Source organism: Sycon ciliatum, chromosome 4 (assembly GCF_964019385.1).
Source record: "Sycon ciliatum chromosome 4, ocSycCili1.1, whole genome shotgun sequence".
Classification (NCBI taxonomy): domain Eukaryota; kingdom Metazoa; phylum Porifera; class Calcarea; order Leucosolenida; family Sycettidae; genus Sycon; species Sycon ciliatum.
This window is the reverse complement of record NC_088646.1, coordinates 38881052-38905103: the sequence shown is the minus strand read 5'-3', so window position 1 is coordinate 38905103 and position 24052 is coordinate 38881052. Positions and strand designations below refer to the sequence as shown.

The 24052-nt window shown below is 47.6% G+C and overlaps 1 protein-coding gene across 1 annotated transcript in view; it reads right to left on the bottom strand.

The window, feature by feature from the left end:
* The window catches only part of LOC135816067 (calcium permeable stress-gated cation channel 1-like), a gene marked incomplete in the record, with an annotated part of 38002 nt that overhangs the window by 7121 nt on the left and 6829 nt on the right, over nucleotides 1-24052 (bottom strand). The window contains 9 exon segments of the mRNA XM_065329434.1: nucleotides 537-710; nucleotides 1670-1775; nucleotides 2512-2674; nucleotides 3717-3773; nucleotides 4359-4445; nucleotides 4718-4839; nucleotides 5581-5663; nucleotides 15372-15430; nucleotides 23998-24052. Of these exon segments, the coding sequence (XP_065185506.1) occupies nucleotides 537-710; nucleotides 1670-1775; nucleotides 2512-2674; nucleotides 3717-3773; nucleotides 4359-4445; nucleotides 4718-4839; nucleotides 5581-5663; nucleotides 15372-15430; nucleotides 23998-24052 (906 nt within the window).

The window sequence follows — 24052 nt, the reverse complement described above, 5'->3', positions numbered from 1 at the left end:
ACAGCCATAAGCCAGCCATACAGTCATACAGACAGACATACCGACAGAATACATACCGACAGACAGACAGACAGCCGGCCAGACAGACAGACAGCCACACACACACACACGCATGTATGCCAACATTGCGGATACAAACAGCACAGTACATGGACATGTATTGACTTGTCACACTCCCAATGCATCCACACATGTGTTCCTGAGTGCGTCATGTACATATTTCACGACGAATTCCAGTTGTATATTTATGCGAACGCAATAGGCACCTTCTCGTCAAAGAGGAATTTTCAAACCTGGCTCAAGAATGGACAATCGAACACACCCAGAAAAAAGTTCAACCCTCACCCACCTGGACGCCTTGGGACTGAAGTGACTTACAACTGGTAAACTGCGATACATCTATCTGTCATGACTGCGATAATCCCCATACTGGGCCATAGACTAGAAAAGGTTCCCTGTACATATGTATTGACTGTGATAATATATTGAACGGAACAGAACAAGACTAGGGATGTTCCAGTGAGAGTCCTACGTACGGAGGCGCAGAACGGAGAAGAAAAGATCTGTGAGCTGAAGCAGGACGGCACACATGATCACGAAGTTGACGGCCATGTGATGAACGTCGATCTTGATTGCGCTATTGGACTTGCGCAGTGCAAAAAACAGATTGTACTTGTCGATGAAGTACTTGAGAAGTAGGTACGTCAAGCCTGCAAAAGATGCACACAAACAAACAAATATGAATAATAAAATTTCCGAACCGATTTCATTGTTGGTGCAGGTATGCGGCAGGAAGTGGCGCAGTGGGTACGGGTACAACTTAGCTGGAATCGTGCGGCAGGAAATCTGCTTGAATCCTGCTTGTACGCACAATATCACTACAATAACGTAACCCAGGAATTTCGTTGTGACTGCAACAGGTTCAAGCCGCACACTCTTGGTTTCATGCGCTCTTGCCTATGCCATGGGGATAGGTCATGGTGACACCATGTTATCATGCATCCCGCACACTGATGCTATAGTGCTGAAGGTGGGAAAAGCAGCAAGAACTTCTTCATCTTTTAGTGAGAGTCTAGCTGTACGGTTAGACAACAAAGCAGAAATGTCTGTGTATTTGGTGAAGTAAAATAAAAACCAAAAACAAACAAGAAGATGGGCCTTGCACGAAAATTCGAATGATTTAATAATATCTCGGATGGAGAGCCAAGGAAAAATTTATAGTAAAGAAAAAGTACCAAGAAAGTACAAGTTACACCAGTATGTCCACTAACACCAGTGCGCATCCAAGATGTGCTAGAGCTGGTAGCCAGTTAGTTGTAGAACGTCAGTACCGTCGGTCAGTGTCGTGCAATGTTATCGCATGAGCTGATTGTTTAGTAACTGGTGGTGTTAGTGGACATTAGAGAGTAACTTGTAGTTTCTTGGTCCTTTTTCTTTACTGTAGATTTAATATCTCTTTTTCTTTTAGTGATTGGTGTAGCCCAGAGACCATTTGGAGAGTGTTGTGAAGATGTATGGATATACATTGAAGTGGATGGCTACAATGGAGTCTTCGCATTTTGAGAAACAAACAAGAAATGACTCATTTTCCCCCTTCAATTCAGTGTGACAAGGCGCTTTGCATCATCAATCGTTCGGATAATCGGCACTCTACTGTTTGTCCACTTACCAAATATGGTGACAAGTGGGCACGTTATGCTAAACACTAGCGACATTCCAAATATGGTGACGACCCAGGCGTACTCTACACCGTACTGGAAGTCGCCCGCGACAACCTGCAGAAACAGCAGCATGGTAACCATGGTAACATGACGACTAACATCAGACAAACTGTTGAAGAAAAACACAATGCCACCTACCCAAACGACTGTGCATTTAATATGTGGTAAGAAACACCTGATTCCGTCATTCGAAACACAACACAGCCATGTTAGATCAATCGCCAGAAAGCACTCTAGTTATACGATTGCACGTTCTTCGTTCTTCTTGAGGTGTATACCATGATGTGAGGTTATCAAGTAACACGTACAGTGTGCTGCTCAATGAAATCCAGTCGCATCACTCAAGTACGCGCCAGGCGTTGCGCAGCCCCACACCTGCGAACACTGGTCTGCGAAACGGTGCAAGGTGCAAACTTGAGTGATGCGACTGGATTTCATTGAGCAGCACTGTACTAACAACCATCTTCTAACTGACCCAGAGACTGCTGCAGCATGTTCCAGATCTGGTGCGATACAATAAGCTGGTCATGCTCCCTGACTGAGTCCTTCTCCCAGCCCCCAATGTGCAGTGCTGCTTAATGAAATCCAACCCCGGGTCCCTGTGCTGTGCAGCCCGAGCCCGACGAACACTGGACAGTGCACCGGTACAGGGTGTTAACTAATTCACCAGGCTGGATTTCACCGAGTGCAAAACTTCATATGCCTACTCAAGTACAACATAGTTTTAACTGGATTACACCCTCCAATCGCAACCCGGGGAAAACCACTTCAAATGTACGAGCCCACCTACCTTCTTGGCATCCTCTTTCTCGCGCCTGGTTTTGGCCCTGGCCAGCGCAAGGAAGTAACCAATCATTGCCGGCAAGCGAAGCAGCTCCACACCCGTACCGATGAAGGCACAGAAGGTCAGGTAGGAGATGAAGAAGCCACCATTGTTGGGCAAGAAAATACACCTAGAATTCAATGGAGACATGTGTCATGTGACATGTGGTGACACAAACAACATTTAACACATGACTGTATTCAGTGGCAGTGCAAAGTAGGGAGCAACTGCTGGTGCAGTGCTCCTGTGCATGCTTCTGATTCGTCTTTTGTACAAACAGACCTGAACGGAATCTCAATCCATAGGACAGTGGTCTGGATCCCTTGCCACAGCATCCTAATCGAGAAAAAATCCTTGCCTTTGCGCGTCGCGTGATTTGGAAATGATGGTTTGAAACACCGTCAGAAGTGTATTAACACAGTCAGAAGTGTATTTTGGTTCCTGCAATGCTATGTTCTTGGCTACCTTGTTTTTTGGATTTGTGAAATAAAACAATCAACACCATAATCATCACGACGAGCTAGCTCGTGCCTAGTGCCCTAAGGGATTTTGAAACCAGGAGAGTGGACATAGTTTACCGTAGCAAAGTGTTCTTCGCGCCACGGTGTAAGGTGCACTTTCGTACGGTAGCGGTGACAGTGCATGATGGAGTCAGTACGTACGGGCCAGCAGATCTTGCAAAAAGGAAGGTGGGCATTTGCAGCGGACTTTACGGTACATGCAGTAATGCAGTACATGTGCATAGTACAGTAAAACCTGTCAAGGCCACCACTCGGATAAGGTGACCACTCGGATAAGGTGACCACTCGGATAAGGTGACCACTCGGATAAGGTGACCACTCGGATAAGGTGACCACTCGGATAAGGTGACCACTCGGATAAGGTGACCACTCGGATAAGGTGACCACTCGGATAAGGTGACCACTCGGATAAGGTGACCACTCGGATAAGGTGACCACTCGGATAAGGCGACCACTCGGATAAGGTGACCACTCGGATAAGGCGACCACCTGGCCCAACAGACCACTGCAACCAGGACCAAGGGATTCTTTTTCCAGTCAAATAACCCTGGATAAGGAGACTACCTGGTAACATAGACCAGATTTTGAAGGTTCCTTGAGCGGTCGTCTTAGACAGGTTTCTCTGTACATGTATTCGTATTTAGTACTCACTCTAGCTGGTTAAAAGCACTCTCCCTGGTACGAAAGTTAGTGAAGAACGAGTCAAGACTGCAGAGCAAAAGCAAGAAACGCAAACCAAGAAGCAACACAGCAGAGTCAATACACACGGCGTGACACGCGGTGACACAGGGTGGCTGTAAAACATTCTCAAGCAATAGGAGTGTGTTGTCATTCATTGTGTATTCATTGCCTTCCATTCGAAGAGTAAGATACTGCAGTGGTGGCAGCTGAAATCCGACGACCCCACAAGCAGTGCGCTCGCACTGCACCAACACAGCACGCCACCACACCAGCCTCGAAGCATGGGAAGTGCATGCATGCATACCTGAACTGCTGCACTGTACTCATGCTGTATCTTTCAGTTACCGCCGGTTCACAGCATAACGGTACACATGCACGCAGTAGTGCACAGCCACACACACAAAACGAGGAAATGAATGCCAAACAGTAATCTTCATGCCCTGCCCGCATGCCAGGGGCATGCACACTACTCGTTAGGATTCGTTTTAGCCCTGTAGCACTCATACGTAAAACCCTGTAGCACTCGTACGTAAAACCCGAGGGTAGCATTTCAGTTGACACTACTGTAGTTGGCAGTACTGTATGACTCATCATCAACTTTTGCACACATACCTGGCAAGACCGAGAGCCGGAAGGACGAGAGCCATAAGCAAGAGAAAGATAAACGTTTTGCGCATGATGTGCTGCTCAAAGTGCGACCTGCAGTGTGGCAATAAAGAAAACAGACACCAAGGCACACATGCGCGCATGCACAGAGCAAGGCACAGTTAACATGTACCCAGCGGCGCTCACTCCAGCTGGCCATGTCACGCAATCGCAGACCTTAGCTGTGCTCAGCCAGGCCAGCCAGATCAGCCCGGGATGCCAATGAAGTAATAAAGATGAAAGCAAGCATACAGTTAACAAGCTTTGGTACACTGAACAAGCAGGGAACATAACAAATACCCATAGCGTAAAGAGAGAAAGCTTACTTAGTCCAGTGGCTCTCAAAGTATGTAGTGTAAGACACCGCTAGTGGTAGCACCGCTGTCACCAACCACAGTATCAGTGTCGGTAGCCAAATAGTTACCAGCGGATTAGAGGCGAGAGAAGGCTGGGCACACATATGCATACACACACACACACACACACACACACACACACACACACACACACACACATACACACACACACACACACACACACACACACACACACACGAGTACAGACAAGTGCTATACACAGATTGGTAGTGCAAGGCTGTAGTGCATGCAGGCATAGTGCAGCGAAGAGAGACCTAATGCCACGAAGACAGTTCTGGTGCCATTGAAAATAAATGAAACTACACACTCGATATTAAAGTGGATCAATAACAATAATCGGTACTCTCCTTCAGGAGAACGCCTTGCCATTTCAACACACACTACGCCCTGTCTAATGGCTCGCCAGCTGTTTGAACAAATACAGTTTCAATAAAGAAAACAAAATGGAACTGAGCAAGTGAATGGACCATTGCTATAGGCCTGCATCACAATCACAATGAAGTTGTGCCTGTGCAAGACCAGTACTTGTAGCACCAACAGCAGAATGACAATGACAGCACTCACAGTAGCATCGACACCGGCGGCAGCAGCAGTAGCAGCAGCAACAAAATCACTGCAGTGCAGGCAGCAATAGCGGTGGCAGAAGCAATGCCAACGGTGGTGGCAGCAATAACAACAGCAGCAGCAGCAGCAGCAGCAGCAGCAGCAACAGCAACATCAACATCAACAGCAGCAGCAGCAGCAGCAGCAACAGCAGCAGCAGCAGCAGCAGCATTAGCAGCAATAGCAGCAGCAACAACAACAGAACTTACAGACACCCCAGTGATATTCAGTGTACCCAGTGAACCGATTATGACAACCGGTGTTGTCCAGAAGAACAAAATTGTACAGAGAACTGGTGGACACACAAACACAACAACAATCAGATAGCTACTTCTTTTTTGAAGTACATGTAGACACAAACATACTTCAAGTACAAACATTCAGAGAAAAAAACCAGTCACAATACAATGGAAGAACTTAATTCCAAACCACAGCTTCGAAGCAGCAAAACAACACACCACCCAAGTTGGGTGGGTCAGCAATATCAGAGATACTGTAAAACTGGAAAGTCTAACGACCGAAAAGTTTAACGTTTTTGTAACTTTGGCATGATAACGTTCAGAAAGTTTAACGATGGCTACCTGGCCCCCCATCTGTATGCGCATCTTTATACAGACATCTCGAGATAACGTTTCTTCAAATAACGAAAAAAATTGGTCGTTAAAACGTTAGACTTTGCGATTCGTTAGACTTTCTGGTTTTACAGTAAAGGAAAGGGGAGGCTTTGCGAAAACGAATTGAGCAAAACCGGACGCCAATATCTAACGGTACTCCTCATGCATGACACTATTGTGGACGAGTTGACTACGATAACAAGTAAAAAAAGTAGTTTCACACAACATACGTTTCGCCGCATTGTTCGTGACGGCTCATCAGGTGTGCAAAGTTAAACTCGGATACTGAGCCAGCGATAATGTAAAATAGAAGAAAACACGAGGGAACGAGTTATGAAGCAACTATCCACGACTGTAACAAGATAATAAGCAGTGAGGAAGAGTGACAGCAGGACTGCAGATGTGTTAGAGCTACAGTAGGTCTCAGGTCGTTGAATGTCTTAGGAGCCTGTCAGGGTTGTGCCCTGTTATCACACTTTCTGACTGCTTACTATCTTGTTAGTCGTGGATAGTTCTTCATAACTCGTTCCCTTGTGTTTTCTTCTATTTTATTTATGTACTCTTGGTGTGACACAAAAGTCATCAAGATCGGTGATAGAGCACGCACCGTGTCCGTGAATCATCATTATGCACTAGTGTTCATGCGCTGCTAGTGTTGACTGAGAATGCACTTGGTGTACATGAAGTGCATACAAAATACCAACACCAACTGAAATTGTGCCCAGTGTGCAGGGGCACAGCATTCACACATATGGAAAACGAAACCCCCAGGACTCTTCAAATTGTACATTGCTAGTAGCCTACGTAGTAAGAGTTTGACGTCTATGACAATCTTTACGCAAACAATCCGTGACAAGAATTGAATGAAACCCAATTCGGAAAGTGGCTTGGTGTGTTGTCTAGCCACCAATGAGAGCATGTATCCAAGATGAACATCAAGACATATGGATACCACATGGCCAGATGAATAATACACGCGCAGTGTGTTATGTGTATAGATTATAGACCAGTTAGGAGGTCTATACAGGATATATAGACCGAGTAAAAGACCGAGGTCCCCCGAGGTCTTTTACTCGGTCTATATATCCTGTATAGACCTCCTAACCGGTCTATAATCTATTTATCGTGTTCTCCACGCAATAGTTTCTCTTCATATACGACATATCCTTGTAATTTTAGTATTATACTATAGCCTATACCGCATTGTACGGCATTGCCGGATCAAGGTCATTGTTTAAACTAGGTTCAGCATCGGTAGCACAGTGGCTGGGTGGTAAGGAAGAGTGACTGAGATTCACATGGTTGTGGGTTCAAATCCCATCTTGTGTATTTCTGCTCTCTTCAAAAATTTCTTTTTCTAAGTTGGAGAGAAAATTTCTAAGTCCAAGAAATTCTAAGGGGCCGTCCGGGGTTACCGATTGTTTTTACAAAACGAAGAAGTTTTAGTATTTTTCAGCCCCCACCCACCCCAGAAGTAACTGCGCATTCTCCATCAGCATTCAATAATTATTTTCAAAACGAAACTCCATCAAACCCACCCACCCACAAACGAAAACATTTCGTTTTCAAAAATGTTTTATTGGTAACCTTGGACCTAAGGAGTCAAATATATTGTGTATTTGACTAAGGGTGCGTTTGGTTGGTACGATCTAGAACAGGATCGAACAGCTGGTGCAGATGGAGCGGCCTCATGCCAACCAAACGGTACTCCAGAAACAGAGCACATTTTTGTGGAAAAATGTGCCAAACTTGGTGCATTCTTCAAAATGTGTATGGGTCACCATGGTCACTTTGTACGGTACAACGAGTCCAACCCAAAAAGCGTATGCACATGATCATTTGGGACCAAAATCGATGTTCCCGCCAGGTTTCACTGTGAAAAAGTGAAACTGCTCGGTCTGCTCCGGCCTGCAGGCCAGAGCAAGCAGAACATGTTCTGGCCGACCCAGAACAGGTGCAGTCCCAACCAAACGCGCTGTTCTGGTGAATCCTGTTCTAGTTCGTACCAACCAAACGCGCCCTAAGCAGTCAAATACGCGATATATTTGACCGCTAAGGTATCAGGGAAATTAGTGGGGTCAAATACTAAGAAGGCGATAAGCCCGTATATTGCCAAGTCTGGTTTGAGCAACACGGTGTGTGCAATTCTGCTGGTAAACACCAACTGGGGCTGTAAAAGCAAAATTTCAAATCAGACGAGATCAAAACAAATCGAGATTCCCGGGCTCGCGCAAATGCCTACTGAACATTTAATACATATATGCACTGTGAAAACAATCGCCTGACCGCACCAATTTCCCATGGGTGCTGCCTGAGAATCTCAATGTTTTGGGTCGCGCCTCATTTAAGAAGGCAGAATATCTTGAAAACGCCATGTCCAAAGCTCGGCTTCTAAAAAAAATTTATTGGGAGTAAGCAGCAGCAATGATAGCTCAAGCAAAAGCACCAATTTCGCGGTTATGTCCAATATGGAACGGATCAAGTTTGAGGTCGATGTCCGGCTTTTCAGGTTCGGGATGCACCTTGCCGCGCATTCTGCGAGTCCGACGTGATGCCAGAGTTTGTTGCATGGCGATGGGCTTAGGTAATCTCTCCAGAGTCTCGGTGTGCACGTTCATTCCCAAACCAGCCGACAGGTTACGCTGAATGTACTCCAAAAACACATTGGCAGTGGTACCCGTTACGTTCCATAAATACACAGACGTCTGGTACTGGCGCATTTCATACTGGGCCTTGGCATCGCTGAAAATAAATGGTGACTTGTTCACCGTCGTCTTGTGAATCAATTGAGGATACTTCACTGCAGATGAACAGTGAATACCAAGGCATGCTGCTGCATAACGAACGTAAATGCAGTAACTCTCCAACAGTACATGATCGTAAGCATACACTTCCATGTGAACCTCGCGATAGAATTTCGTATCGCCCTCGGCATGGCCCATCGCAGGCTCTGCAGGCTGTGCATGCCTTAGCGCTGCTTTGGAAGGTCCTGAAGTGTTCTTCAGCTCGGGCTCAGTTCCCACTGACACGATAGTCTCGGTTTTAGTCTCCATTTTAGTCTCGGTTTTAGTCTCCATTGTAGTCTCGGTTTTAGTCTCCATTTTAGTCTCCGTTTCATTTGAATGCTCTGCATTCTCAGCACGCCGATGGGCTGATGTTGAAAGCCTCGAAGAAAGAACCTGCTGCAGCGATCTGCCCAGGAGGCGACCATGACCGACCTTGGCCGTCAACATTGTGGAAGAAATCACGCCATGAAACTTCTCAATAGTCAAGAACTTGACAAATATTGACTGTGAAAGTCAACTAAAAAGTTCGAAAAGGAAAACAAAAGCATTCCATTTTTACTCACGCAAAAAAACAACAGAAAGATTTCGTCATCGACGAATAACTGCGGCCGGCGCAAAGATACGCGGTAAGCTACCGCGCATACCGCATTTGAACATCCGCCACCCGCGCCCTGCATGCACTTCTGGGCTTGAAAGTGCTACGTCACAGCATAGCAACAATTTCAAAAATTCAAAAACTGGATCCACTTGGATCCAGTTTTTGCTTGGATCCAGTTTTTGTATGGATCCAAGCACATTTCAAGCCGTCTTACCACAGCATGCATGGTGATGTAGCCAGTGAAACTGACTGATTTGGCTACTGGGCCCGGGGGGTTACAACTGGTGGCGAAATAAAAGTCACACCCGCATGCGACATGAGTGGGTTGCTATGCACCCACATACTTGGGCAATAGCAAAGTCACACCTTAGTGGATCCAAAAATAGAAATCTGATGTCAACTTACTACTCCCTGGCCGTTTTGACGTCATCACTTTCAAGCCCTTATATATGCGCTAGCGGTTGCAGTAGCATGGGCGGCATAATACAATCAACTAACTTGCTTCGCTAATAACGACTGCGGATATAACGACAATTCGCGAATAACGACAGAATTTCCATGCCCAGAGCAAAGTCACATCCAACTGTAACACATATAATGAGACTTCGGGTATAAGGACACTTTGCGAATAAAGACACTTTTCTGATGCCCCGCCGAGTGTCGTTATACGCGAAGTTGACTGTACAATACCAAGAGTACATAAACCCAGAGTGTGCAGCTCGGATGGGTTGCTGTCACGGCGGAATTCCGTGATTACAGTAAAACCTGTAATGGCGACCACTTTTCCTTGTCACGGACGCATTCACGTTCAAAACACCTCGGATAAGGCGACCACTCGCTCAACGCGACCAACGACAACCCACCCGCGACCGCGTTGCACAGTGCTAGTCATGTAAATGTACGCTTTGCATGGTGCACCAGGCATGGTAGATCTACACATCAGTGCAGGAAGTGTAGATGTACATGGGGCATGCACAGCATTTGACAGGTCTGAGGACTCCAGGTACATGAGTCGTGCTAGAGTAGCATAGGCGTGTGCACTGTGATGCACTGATCAAAATGATGTATCACATGTGGATATGGTCACGTGACCCGCTGAACCTGGATAAGAAGACCAACTGGCCACGGCGACCACTTTTCTCGTCCCTTGAGGGGTCGCCTTTTAGACAGGTTTCACTGTACATCATTTTAGTGATGTAGTGCGTACAAGCAGGATTCAAGCAAGTCTCTTTCTGCACAACTGCAGCTCAGTTGTACGCACTACGCCATTTCCCGCCTCAGATCTGTGTGCCAAATATGATGTAATCACGGAATTCCGCCGTGACAGACACCCATAGTAGAAAAGGCCCCCAGCTGCACACTCTCGCTTTCATGTACTCTTGATAATACCGGCATGGCACTGAACCCGCACAACGGCGCGCGCCGATGCGCGGACGGAACATCTCCTCTCTTTGATAGCTGATCTACAACTACCATACCAAGCAAGGCTTCTTTATCATAGGCTGTGTTTACATGAGAAATTTCAACCCGGTTCGAGTTCAGCCCGGGTTGAAAGTCTGTACGATAGACAAAACAGGTGAGCGTTTACATGAAGACAGTTGACCGGGTCAAATACTGATATACCGCCAAAATTCCACTTCTAGAGTCCTGTATGGTCACGTGAATTCTTTTCCGCGAAATTTGCATGTGCAGTGCTGTTCAAACCTGGCGCGAGATACGCACAGGATTTCTTCGACCCGGGTCAAGCGCAATGCGTCATGTAAACGCGCCATTCATTTTGTGTACATGGCATGGCGGGTTGAAATCTGACCCGGGTCGAACTCAAGTTGAAACGCCTCACGTAAACACAGCCATAATGAACAAGTCTAGACTGCATGTGCTCGTGGTAGTACCCTCGAGATCTCGTACGAGCTCGATCGTACATCCAGCTTTCTTGATAGAACTGAAATGACCAAGGACTGGAGTAGTAAACACTTTTACTGGACACATTTAGAGAGGTTCAAGCTCAACAAAATGTGAGAACAGAAAGGAAACACAACTAACAACTTGTTCGGAACGCAACACATTCAAATGGAAAAAAAGCCATCACTTGTAAGTTAGTCACGTGTGCATGCAACTTAGGAACTGATCACGGTGATAATTTTTTAGTACACTGAACACTTTTACTGCTATCTCCTGTCCTGGCAATGGCTAATGAAAGCCTTGCTTGCTACTAGCACATCACACCGTATTGTAATGTAGTGTGGTACTTGGCACTGTTGTGGACATTGAAATCTGGTGGAATGACTGGGCCATGGGGCCGGCACCCTTACGGCCTTACAAAAACAACTGTAGTTCAGGAATCGTGACACTGTAACATAGACCAGCAGTGCTCACGGCTACAAGGCCAGCAGTCAGCACCCCATGGCCGCTTGACTTCTCAACGGATTTCAATGTCCACACCAGCATGATGATTGATGATGACAGCCTACTAGTACCACAAGGCGGAGGACACACTGCACTGAAAAGGAATGTTTCTGGGGTGGCCTCCGCCTTGTGGCATGCCATCATCATCGTCATACCAAGTACTACATGTGCCATGTACTGTAGGAAGTATGATGACAGAAGATCATCACAAGGCGTATCTGTGTGTGTGTGTGTGTGTGTGTGTGTGTGTGTGTGTGTGTGTGTGTGCGTGTGTGTGCGCGCACGCGTGTGTGTGTGTGTGTGTGTGTGTGGTGTGTGTGTGTGTGTGTGTGTGTGTGTGTGTGTGTGTGTGTGTGTGTGTGTGTGTGTGTGTGTGTGTGTGTGTGTGTGTGGTGTGTGTGTGTGTGTGTGCAGTGTGTGTGTGTGTGTGTGTGTGTGTGTGTGTGTGTGTGTGTGTGTGTGTGTGTGTGTGTGTGTGTGTGTGTGTGTGTGCGTGTGTGTGTGTGCACCCAAAGCGTTTCCGACGACAGCAAGACTTGACGAGGCACCAGAAGTCCTGCCAATGACGGTGCCCTCCAAACTCTGGCCCCCTCCGGGGGTGACATTGCCCAATGGGCAGTCATGCAGTGCTGCCAAATAATTTTCGCCTAAAATCCGACACCCTTCACCGCCAAGGCTGGCCACATGGTGCGAATTTTTCTCCTCGGCAATTTTTTTACAGAGAATTCAAAATATCACCTAAAACACCATGAAAATTCGCTTCGTTGCCATGGTAGCCCCAGAGTTGTCATGAATTTTGTAATGATGAGTGTGGTCGCACACTGACTCTGTACAGACTGTCAGTGTAGATCTACATGTACATGCCATCCAGCCTGATCCAGGCATGTTACTTTGCACTTCCACAGCCAAACGCTAGCCTTTTTAGAAGCAAATGTACAGTGATTTGTGCCTTCAGTTGCGCTGAAAAGTGAAAGTACAGGACTTCTGCATAGGAAAGTGATGATCTCCGACATTTTGGCTGCTTTTCGGACGTTTCCCTTTTCGGACCGGTTTTCGGAAGAGCCTTCAAAAATCGGACATTGTCCGAAAAATCGGACGGTTTGGCAGCACTGGTCATGCTATAGTAGTAGTAGTAGTGCGTGTGTGCGTGTGTGGTGTGTGTGCGGTGTGTGTGTGTGTGTGTGTGTGTGTGTGTGTGTGTGTGTGTGTGTGTGTGTGTTTCCTCCTTCGTTTATCTGGGTTCTGTCATCACTCCGGATGCGCGTTCTGCAGGAGACGTTTCGAGGCGTTTGTCACTCGCCTCGCGTGCCTTTGGATCGCTTCAGGATGTGTTTGCTAATCGTGATCTTTCACTCCATGTGAAGCGCCGATTGTATAACGCCTGTGTGATGACAGTGCTACTGTATGCTTCGGAGTGCTGGTGCCCTTTGCAGGGTGACCTCCGGCGCCTCGATAGTTTCCACCACCAATGCATCCGTAGCATCTTGTGTGTTTCGCGAACACAACAGTGGGAGGAACGCATCACCAATGAGCAGCTCCGAGAGATGTGGGGTGATCCATCGCTATTGTCCTCCCGGCTTCGGAAGCGGAGGCTTGAATGGCTTGGCCATGTGGCCCGCATGTCGGATGTTCGTGTGCCCAAGCAGCTGTTGTTTGGCTTCCTACCGTCGCCTCGGCCTGCGTGTGGTCCCCGTCGTCGCTGGAGGGATGTGATTTCGGCTGATCTTCGGCACATCGGCATTGAACATCTAGCTTGGTATGAGATTGCTCAGGATCGATCTGCCTGGCGGGTGTCTGCCGTTGGGCCGAGCCTCGGCGGTCCTTCCCATGACCAATCTCAACGGGTGGACTGTCTTATCTGCCACCGTTCGTTTCGTCGGCCAGGTGACAAAGCAAGACACAAGTGTAGCGCAGAACGAAGTCTCCCCATCCAGGAACAGCGTGGTGCTGTGCAGTGTGGTACATGCAGGAGGTGGTTTCACTCTCGTGGTGGCTTGCGTGTACATCATTGTTTGCCCCTGGAACCATCGGAAGCGTCCGCGCCGGCATCACCTATTCCGCTCAACGTCCCAGCTTCTCTCTTGTGTGTGACATGCAATCGGCAGTTCAAGTCAGTGCCTGGTTTCAGACGTCACAAGTGCGACCGTGGCCATCGAGCAACCAAGTCTGATAGAGCGTCGTATGGTGTTCGCTGTTCTCGCTGCAGCCGTCAGTTCCGTCGACAGAGTGACCTGAGTCGTCATCTCCGTTTCTGCTCCTGACAATGACTCTGGCTCCTTTCGGAGTGGTGTGGCCCTTGTGGCAACCAAGCTACAGTAGTAGTAGTAGTAGTAGTAGTAGTAGTGTGTGTGTGTGTGTGTGTGTGTGTGTGTGTGTGTGTGTGTGTGTGTGTGTGTGTGTGTGTGTGTGTGTGTGTGTGAGGTGTGTGTGTGTGTGTGAGGTGTGTGTGTATGTGTGTGTGTGTGTGGTGTGTGTGGTGTGTGTGTGTGTGGTGTGTGTGTGTGGTGTGTGTGTGTGTGTGTGGTGTGTGTGGTGTGTGTGTGTGTGTGTGTGTGTGTGTGTGTGTGTGTGTGTGTGTGTGTGTGTGTGTGTGTGTGTGTGTGTGGTGTGTGTGTGTGTGTGTGTGTGTGTGTGTGTGCGTGTATGCGTGCGTGTGTGTGTGTGTGTGTGTGTGTGTGTATGTGTGTGTGTGTGTGTGTGTGTGTGTGTGTGTGTGTGTGTGTGTCGTGTATGTTCGCATATCACATGACATGGCCTAAAATGGCCAGCAGCACGCCAGGGACGGGTGGACGTTCATCCATGACTTAGGTACAAGTAGCTCTTTGATAACCAGGTAGTGTTCTACTATGATACACCTCCCTGTTGATCAAATACATAATTATAGGCTAAGATCAAGCAAACTAGTAGTGGAGGGGCCTGAGCTGAGCTCTCTTGTTTATTTTCAATTCTATCGGGGAAATCTTTAGCGATTCCCAAACGAGCACGGCTCTGTGAAGAAAATGTTAGCGACTACGTAGTGTAAATTCTCAAGGCAGCAAACAGGTAGAGAGGTGAACGTTGATTCGAGGACTATGACATTACTATTTTGGCGAGGCTGGAGTTTAGCAACACGCATGTCAGGTGTCAGTCAGTCGACAGGAGGAGCGAGCTCCAACGTTGGGAGCAGCCACCTACTTCAAAAACACCCCTTTCGCTAAAAGGCTGAAATGAAGATGATGTCATGCCAAGCGGTAAGGAGTGACCCTATCTACCTAGTAGCATTGTACATCCAGAATTCTTCAAACAATTGCACAAGGTCTTTGCACAATTCCCTCACCCCGAATGATACGGCCACGTACCAATGGATCACCATGGATATGCATGCCTTGTCCACAAGCAACGTAGCCGTGCAAACATGTGCACGACTACTGGCCTGCTGCTGCTGCTGCTGCTGCTGCTGCTGCTGCTGCTGCTGCATGCACAACAAACCTAGCTGGTGCTAAACAAAGATCGTAACGGGTCGGTCATACAAAGATCGTAACGGGTCGGTCATACGGGCACACATTGAAACCAGGCGCTAGTGGCAAAACAATTGAGAAGCAAAGCGATATACTTACAAGCATTTACCAGCACAAACCGGGCCCACCAGAGCAACGTCCCCGTGGACAGATTTTCCCTGTGATCAATGGCATCAACAACAGGAACCAAGACACAGGATTTAAGGGTTCTTTGTTTAAAAAGACTGAACATACGCCCACATGCACGAAAGATCAGGATACGGACACACGCAAGTGCCGACCCCAGAGCCCCAGAGAACCAGGAGCGCACATAACTGGTAGCTACAGTGCTGCTCAATGAAATCCGATCGTGTGAGTCAAGGTGGCGCTATGCACCAGTTCACATGTCAGTGTTAGCAGGTCAAGAGCTGCATAGCAATGCCCGACGTGCACTTGACTCAGACAATCAGCATTTATTGGGCAGAACTGTACTAGGCACGGCCAGAGTTCTGCTGTGAACAACATCAAAGTTTGACCTAGAGCCGTCACAGCATTGTTTACGATAGTAATGAGAGTGCAGGTTGAAAGTGAGAGAATCTGCACACCGAGATGGAAGCAATCCAGTCCAAACAAGCAGGATGCTGACGCAAATCATTATAATATACCATGTGAGGATCATCCACTGTCCGCGGAGGGCTCAATTTGCCAAAGGCAAAGAGTGATTGGGGCTGTACAGGGATGATGGACTTGCCGTTGAACGTAATGTCTCTGCACGCAATACTGACAGGTTGCACAAGGATATCATTGCAGTATTGCAGTCCCTCAGGCTAAGAGTCACTATCCAAGCTAGTCGAAAGGCCAGTGGCTTCCTGGACGTCACGTTCCACTTGCCAGCTGGCCGATTCAGTGAGTGCGTTCGATTATGCGCGCGAATCGATTCACGAATCGATTCCCGCTATTCACCATCCCATGTGAATAGGGTGAATGGATTCCGAATCGATTCCAGGGCTCATGACATGAAAATCAAACGACTTGAATGCATGCGAATGGATTCATGAATCGATTCAACTGCATAATCGAACGCAGCCAGTACGCATCGGAAACCGAATGATACTCCACTCCACAAGCACTGTCACTCCAACCACCCCCTACCCTTATCAAGTGCCGGCCAGCAGGGACTAGTAGATGCCTGCCCTGCATCTCATGCGACGAGGTCGCTTTCTCAGTGGCGAAGGCTATGTACAACAATGCACTGGAGGTCAGCAGCTACATCGAGAGAGTCGAGTACTCCGAGAGACAGAGATTAGCAGAGAAGAAAAAGAAGAAAAAATCTAGAAATATTATTTGGTTCAATCCCCATTTCAGCCTGAATGTCTCTACTGACGTGGCACGTAACGTTGCTTCCTGAAGGCAGTTGACAGGCACTTTCCAAAGAAGTCGCCATTCCACAAAATATCGTCAAGGTCAAGTATTCAACGGTGCCCAATATGCAGTCCATTATCCGGGGCCACAACAACAGAAATTCGAAGGAGAATAGCAATGACCCGCAGCCGGCAGAGGCCAAGACGTGCAACTGGCGCAGCAAGCAGGAATGCCCTATGAACGGCCAGTGCCTCACTAGCAGCATTGTCTACCGTGCTGATGTGAAAGGCGAGAAGAAGGTGAGAAGAAGTTCTACTATGACCTCACAGAAAACACATTCAAACAAAGATGCAACGGCCGCCTCACCACATTCCGGCATGAGCGATACGAGAAGAGCACTGAGCTCTCTAAGCACGTGTGGGAGTTGAAAAGGGCAGGCACGCCGCATACAGTTGCTTGGTCAACCACCCGCCCTGCAAGGCCGTACTGAAGCTCCAGTTAAAGGTGTGATCTCTGCTTCACGGAGAAGCTTTTCATCGCCCGTACAGATAAGGCCAGCTGCCTCAACAAGCGATCCGAGCTGGTGTTGAAATGCTGCCACGAGAACAAACATTACTTGTCAAACTTTGTCACCTCATTCTCCGAGTACATGTATATCACATTACAATACACAGAAAACTACACTTTCTCACTCACCCCATATCGCGCTACATATTACCAAGAGTCCATAACCCCCCAGAGTGTGCAACTCGTGATCCTTCTCAGCACAAATCAGTGCCGCAACGAAATCCAAACTTCATACGTCATGTAGTGAGTAGCTATGACGAAATGGGAAGTTTGGCCCGGACCTACTTCGCCCGTTTGCCCAATTTGGGGTCTTCCTTTACGTAACGGCCAGGTATTGTACGTAACACGCCTGGAAAGGCTCAAGTACACAAAGAATTATTTTAGAGTTGTCGAAGAGTTTTCTCTTTTGAGTGTCTCTCCGATAAGACAATGGCCACTGTTGAACCTAAAGCAAAGCGCTCCCCATTGTCGCCGGAGTGCAGTGTCTCTGTGGACGATATTCGTCAGTTTTTGCTCGATCTGGGCTCCTCATTTTCTTCTCTCGATTGTCGAGTGTTGGAAATTGTTAATTCTTCCAGCACCTGGATAGAGATTTATTGCTCGAAGTCTGTGCTTCTCACATGCAATGGAACACCCGTCAATTTGAACCGTCTGGTTGTGAACCCAGCAGGAACATTCACTTTCGAGTGTCTCTTTGGTGGGCGAACGGAGGAGGGAGAGTGTGCCGATGATTTGGATACGCTTACTCCGTATTTGGAAAGTATGCTACCTTCATCGGACATGAAGTTCTGCCCTGGGATAGCTGACTATGGGAAGCAATTCGAGTCAGTACGTTTCCACACGAAGAATTTGAGGAAGTAGACGTTTCCTTTTGTTCGCTTTGACAGCGAACACTGTTCTGCATGGCAAAAAAGCAGGTCGAACTTTGCCACTTGAGGAGAAGAACTCCCCCATTGTACCATGCAAGGCTTGCAAAGCACTACAGCATGACCTGGAGCGGCTGGTGAAAAGGGCAACTGAAAGAAACCAAGATGACAAGGCTGCAAGAGTGTCAGCATCCTCCACTGTGCCCCTGAAGTATCTGTCCCCTCACAGCCATTCGGTGCGTGCTCGCAATAAATCAGAGGTTCAGCGGATCACGAAGCGGCAGTTGGCTCGCTTGGAACAGTTTGACTTTGAACTATGTGAGGAACAGTCTTCGGAACTGTCTGCTGTATGCCAGGACATCAGTTCCAGCTTTGCACCAGACCTGGAGGGAATTTTTGAGGATGCTGGAGATGAGGCCGACATTTTACGGGCTGCTTGGCATTCCGATGTTGTGGCCCAGGAGCAGTTCAACAAGGACCAGAAGCGAAACGCGTCTGGGTCCAAGGGCAACAGGTGGAGTATGATAACTTACCGGCTTGCTCTGGCCGTCTTCACCCGCAGTCCCGCAGCCTATGAAGCCTTGAAGTCTTTTGGGATTTTGCAACTACCAAGTGTGCGCTCTTTGAAGCATTTTACGGGAGCACATTTGGATAACCCCGGGTGGTGTGAAGACAACATGGTCTTCCAACTGCAGAAGTACAGTAACTTCAAGAAGGTGGCCGAAGCTGAGCAGCGGTTAGTCCCCACCGGAGATGGTGTGATGGTCTTTGACGAGGTCAAAGTTGTTTCCAAAGTTCTGTGGAACTCAAAAAGTCAGCAGATATATGGTCTGTCCATGACCAGTGATGACCTGTCCAGCCTCCATGATGTATATACAGACTTGAAGGATGAGAAAACGGACCGCACTGAGTATATACTTCAGACCCTATGGCGGGACATGTCGGGAAGTTTTGATATCATCGGGCCCTACTACACCGCTGCCAAGACTCTGGATGCCAAGTTCACTTTGGCCTGTGTAATGGATACACTGCGCCTTTTCCATGCGTATGACTTCAAGGTCAGTGCTTTGGTCTGTGATGGTGCTTCAACGAACATGGCCATGATCAAGTCTATGATGGGAAAAAGTGGTTCATTCGGCATGCAAGAGGAGGAGGGTCCGAATCGACATGACATAAGGGCCTCGGTGGAACATCCAGTTTGGGCAAATCATCGACTATTTTTCATCATTTGCCCATCCCACCAGCTCAAAAACATGGTTAATGCTTTGAGCTCGTCGTCTCATGGTGGAGCTAAGGCATTTGTCACCCAGGAAGGTGTTCCTTTTGGATGGCAGACTATTATAGACATGTACCAACGGGAGTGTGCCAAGATGAGAGCAGGCGAGCCTCGCGATGTGCCACATCTCCGTAAGAACTTTGTTTATAGGGACTCCTGGACTAAGTTGAATGTTTTGCCAGCCAAAATCATGCAGCAGGAGAAAGTTCTGACCGAACTTGCTGTGCACTGCCTTAGCCATCCTGCCGATGTAGCAAATGTTCAAGCATCCCGGCAGTACCTTCTTGCTTGCAGCAAACTATTTGAGGAAGGCACACTCTCCCATGTTCCAGTACGCAGCCCCACATGTACACCACTGCAGTCCATCAAGTCAGGGTATGCATTCTTTGAGTCATGGCTGAATGGACTTTTACTGGACCCAGCCTTCACTGCCTCCTCTCCAAAGCAGACCTCATTCTTGTCGTGGCAAACATGGGACCTCCTCAGGATAATGTGCTTTGGCTTCGTGGAGTTCTGTGAGGACTATGTCACACGTCATCCAGGATACTACATTGTGCCAGTGAGAGTATCGGGCAGTGCTGTGGAGACATTGTTTTCCCAGCTTAAGCATTCTGCCAGAGGCCGTTTGTCTGCAGTTAATTACAGTACAGCCCGCGCATCTTTGGCTTTGCAGCGCAACCTTCATCCAGTCCATGCAAGTGGCAAGGACTACCGTGATGCTGCACTTGACTATGAAAGTGTGCCACTACGTAGGAAGAAGTAAGCACAGACAGGCATGTCACCTTTCAGGAGCTCGTGTTTTCTTATTGTTTGAGGTGGGTTTTCCCCTTCAATAGCCTCATTTTTTCTTATTATTTGAGGTGGGTTTGTCCCCTTGAATCGGCCTCATTTCTTCTTATTATTTTAGGTGGGTTCGTCCCCTTGCATAGCCTCATTTCTTCTTATTATTTGAGGTGGGTTTGTCCTCTTGAATAGCCTCATTTTTCCTATTATTTGAGGTGGGTTTGTCCCCTTGCATAGCCTCATTTCTTCTTATTGTTTGAGGTGGGTTTGTCCCCTTGAATCGGCCTCATTTTTCCTATTGTTTGAGGTGGGTTCGTCCCCTTGCATAGCCTGCATAGCGTCCCTCCTTGAGGGTTTGGCGTGGTTGTGTGCGGTACTCGCTGCCCTTTGAATGCTTGTCCAGTTGTTTCCACGAGGGGCCTATGATACGTGTGCACCACTGTATGTATTCCATATGTTTACAAGGATCATGGTGTTACAGCTTCGGCTTCATCTACGGCAAACCTCATTGTTTTGTGCCTGTTTTGTTGTGTGTTGTGATGGACTGTGCGAGAAAGGATGAGTCTGCCAATGACTTTCATCAAGAGTCCATAACCCCCTATAATACGGGGGGGGGGGGGGGGGGGGGGGTATGGACTCTTGTTCTCATCTGTTTCACAACATTGTATGATGATTGTTTTGTCCCCTTGGCACATGGTAACGGTAGGTTCGCAGTGCTCTCTGATGTTTTTTTTTTTAGTTGCTCAATAAGACTAAGAGTCACAAGCCAGCATAATGCACTCAGGTAATAAATAAGACACACTGTAGTATCCTCACACAACCAAAATAATCATCTCAACTGCATGTATGTAACTTGGCCTTTATGCAATGAGTAAATATTCGCACAAGAAGCACTGACCATCACTCCGCTTCATGATGAGTGGGCCAAATGGGAAGAATGTTCTCTTCTCCCAACACTACATCGAACTAACGTGCACAACCATGCCAAACCCTCAAGGAGGGACGCATGCAAAAAGGCAACGGAATATATATATATAGCTCCAGGAGGGACGCATGCAAAAAGGCAACAGAATATATACAGCTCCAGGAGTGATGCATGCAAAAAGGCAACAGAATATATACAGCTCTAGGAGGGATGCATGCAAAAGAGCAACAGAATATATACAGCTCTAGGAGGGATGCATGTAAGAGAGCAACGGAATATATACAGCAGTGCACATGTGGCATAGGCCCATCGCGGTAACCACCGGACAAGCATGCAAAGGACAGCAAGTGATGCGCACAACCACGCCCAACTCTCCAGGAGGGACGCATGCAAAAAAGCAAAGGAATATATACAATGGTGCACACGCTCTATAGATGCATCAATGGCTTCAGTCACTTGGGATGGACCCACCTCAAATGATAAGAAAATAAGAGGCTATGCAAGGGGACGAACCTACCTCAAACAATAGGAAAAATGAGGCTATTCAAGGGTATAAACTATAAACCCACCTCAAATAATAAGAAGAAATGAGGCTATGCAAGGGGATGAACCCACCTCAAATAATAGAAACAATGAGGCTATTCAAGGGGACGAACCTGTCAGGCAGATACTGCCCTCTTACATGCATTCATTGATTGTGTGGAAAGTCCTGACAACGCAAGGATAGTGACGTCCTTCAAGCATTACCAACATGGAGCCGGTCTCGTAGATTGAGACCACCGGTGGAAGATTTCCCATCTTCCAGAATCTGGTTTTGCTCAGCCGCATCAATGACTTCTCCGCACACTGCGTTCGTGACCTTCATGACGAGCTTGTGGGCCACGGCAATGATCACTTGATCCTCATACTTGTCTATGCCAAGTGTAGTCTGGACTGAGGAGATAAGACTCTTGGGTAATGTCTTGTCATGCTCAATACATGCAGAAGCAACCCTGACTAAATCATTGCCATACGTTGAGTAGGCATCGTAGTTAACAACAGAATAAATCTTCTGCAGGGCCAGACGAGCAAACTCCATATGCTCCTCCTTCAGGAACCTCATATGTCCCTTGTCACGAATGGAAAGCGACTCCGGAATGCTGGCTTCATCTTTCTCTGAATTGCTGACGCAAAGAGAACGAAGCAACACCAGCTCATTCTCTTCATTTCCACTCAGTGATCCGGATGTCTGTGCAGAGGCTTTTCTCTTCAAACCACCAATGCAGGAGGACAGTGCCCAGCCAAAAAAGCGATGGTAGTGTGTATCTGTTAGGGGGACAGGGTCCAACTGGGCCAAGTTGTCCACAGGCTTCAGCACATGTTTGATCACACGGCAGCACTCCAGCCAAACTGCGGCACCCACAGCCATTACAATAGAGGTACGATCATTCTCGCCGAGTCCACATGATGTCACATCAGGGCTATCCACATTTGACTTGACTAAGTGTGACCATTTCACCTGGAAAGTGGAGTACTTGTCAGCTCTAGCAGAGCACTGGCCATATAGGTCCACGTAATTCTTCACAAGCAAACTACAAAGGGACTTCCAGCATCCGTTCGCCGTGAAACTCTGGAGACGTGCTGGAAACAGCACCATATGGCGCTCAGCAGAGACAATGCTGGAAACATCGCTGGATAACTGCTCCAAATCAATCTTCTCCAGGGCATGAATGATCGATTTCTTCTGCGATGCAGTCAAAGCTTTCACTTTTGCCTTTCTCCTCTTGCGACGAGCAGGAGCAGGAACAGGAGCAAGACCAGGGGCAGGAAGAGGAGCAGGAGTAAGAGTAGGATCAGGAGGGTTACACATGGTGGAGGACACCATCCCAGTTGAACTACTTGTACCAAAATGGGACTGAGGAGCAGGTTGAAGCACATCTACTTCGAAATCGATCGGGTCTTCATGCCGTGTGCCAAGAGCTATTTCCATCAAATCTTGTAAATCTATATCCATGCCTATTCTTGCTATCCCGGAGTCACGAACTCTCCCAATACAAGCTTTTCAGACAACGAGCAGAGAAACTCTCTTCAAATAAAAAAATTCTGTGACTGTGAAATCAAAGCCGTTCTGCTGACACTGCATAGCCCGTGGAGCAAACGTTTTACGTGACACTTCCGTGGCTTGCTACCCCCGCCGGATGTACCAGATATCATGGCCCCATCCGCCCATGCTTGCCCGAGGACCGGATGACGCAATGTTTGGATTTCGTTGCGCCAGACCCCAACCTGGAGTTGCACACTCTGGGGGGTTATGGACTCTTGATATTACATGACAGTTGTTACGCTGGACTTGCCACATCCATGGTATATTACAGTTCCGTCAGGGTAGGGACAATGTCACCTTTCGTCTGATGATCGATTCAATTCATGAAACTTAGAGTTTAATATGAAAATACAACTATTCGCCCTTCTTAGACTCGGATGGAGAGGTAAGGATGAATTTATAGGAAGAAAAAGGACCAAGGATCTACAAGTTACACTATAATGTCCACTAACACTACCAGGTACTTGCCGTGCAATGTTATCGCATGAGCTGATTGTCAAGTAACTGGTGGTGTTAGTGGACATTATAGCATAACTTGTAGGTCCGTGCTCACCGCCCACCGCTTTAGGAGCTGCATCTGCGCCTTGATCCTTGAGGGTGGTGGCGTTCCTGTGGATGCGGAAAACTCCGAGTCTCACTCGAACCGTGACTTTTTGTTGTTATTGTAGATCCTTGGTCCATTTTTTTCCTATACGTTTGTCCTTCTGTTTGTGTAATCAAACTAATCATTATCATTTATAAAGCCCTCCAGCGTCTGTGGCCGTGCAGCCTGCTCTCAGATGCAGAACTACAGAGCTCTCTGCAACTAAACATGGGTGTGTTGCTAGTCCAACTAGCCCGCTACAAAAGTGTGTGTTGTGTGGGGTTGCGGTACCACTACATACCACTTGAGGTTCTTGGGCAGAGGAGCAAGTTCCACGGACCACTGCTTGCTCCGCA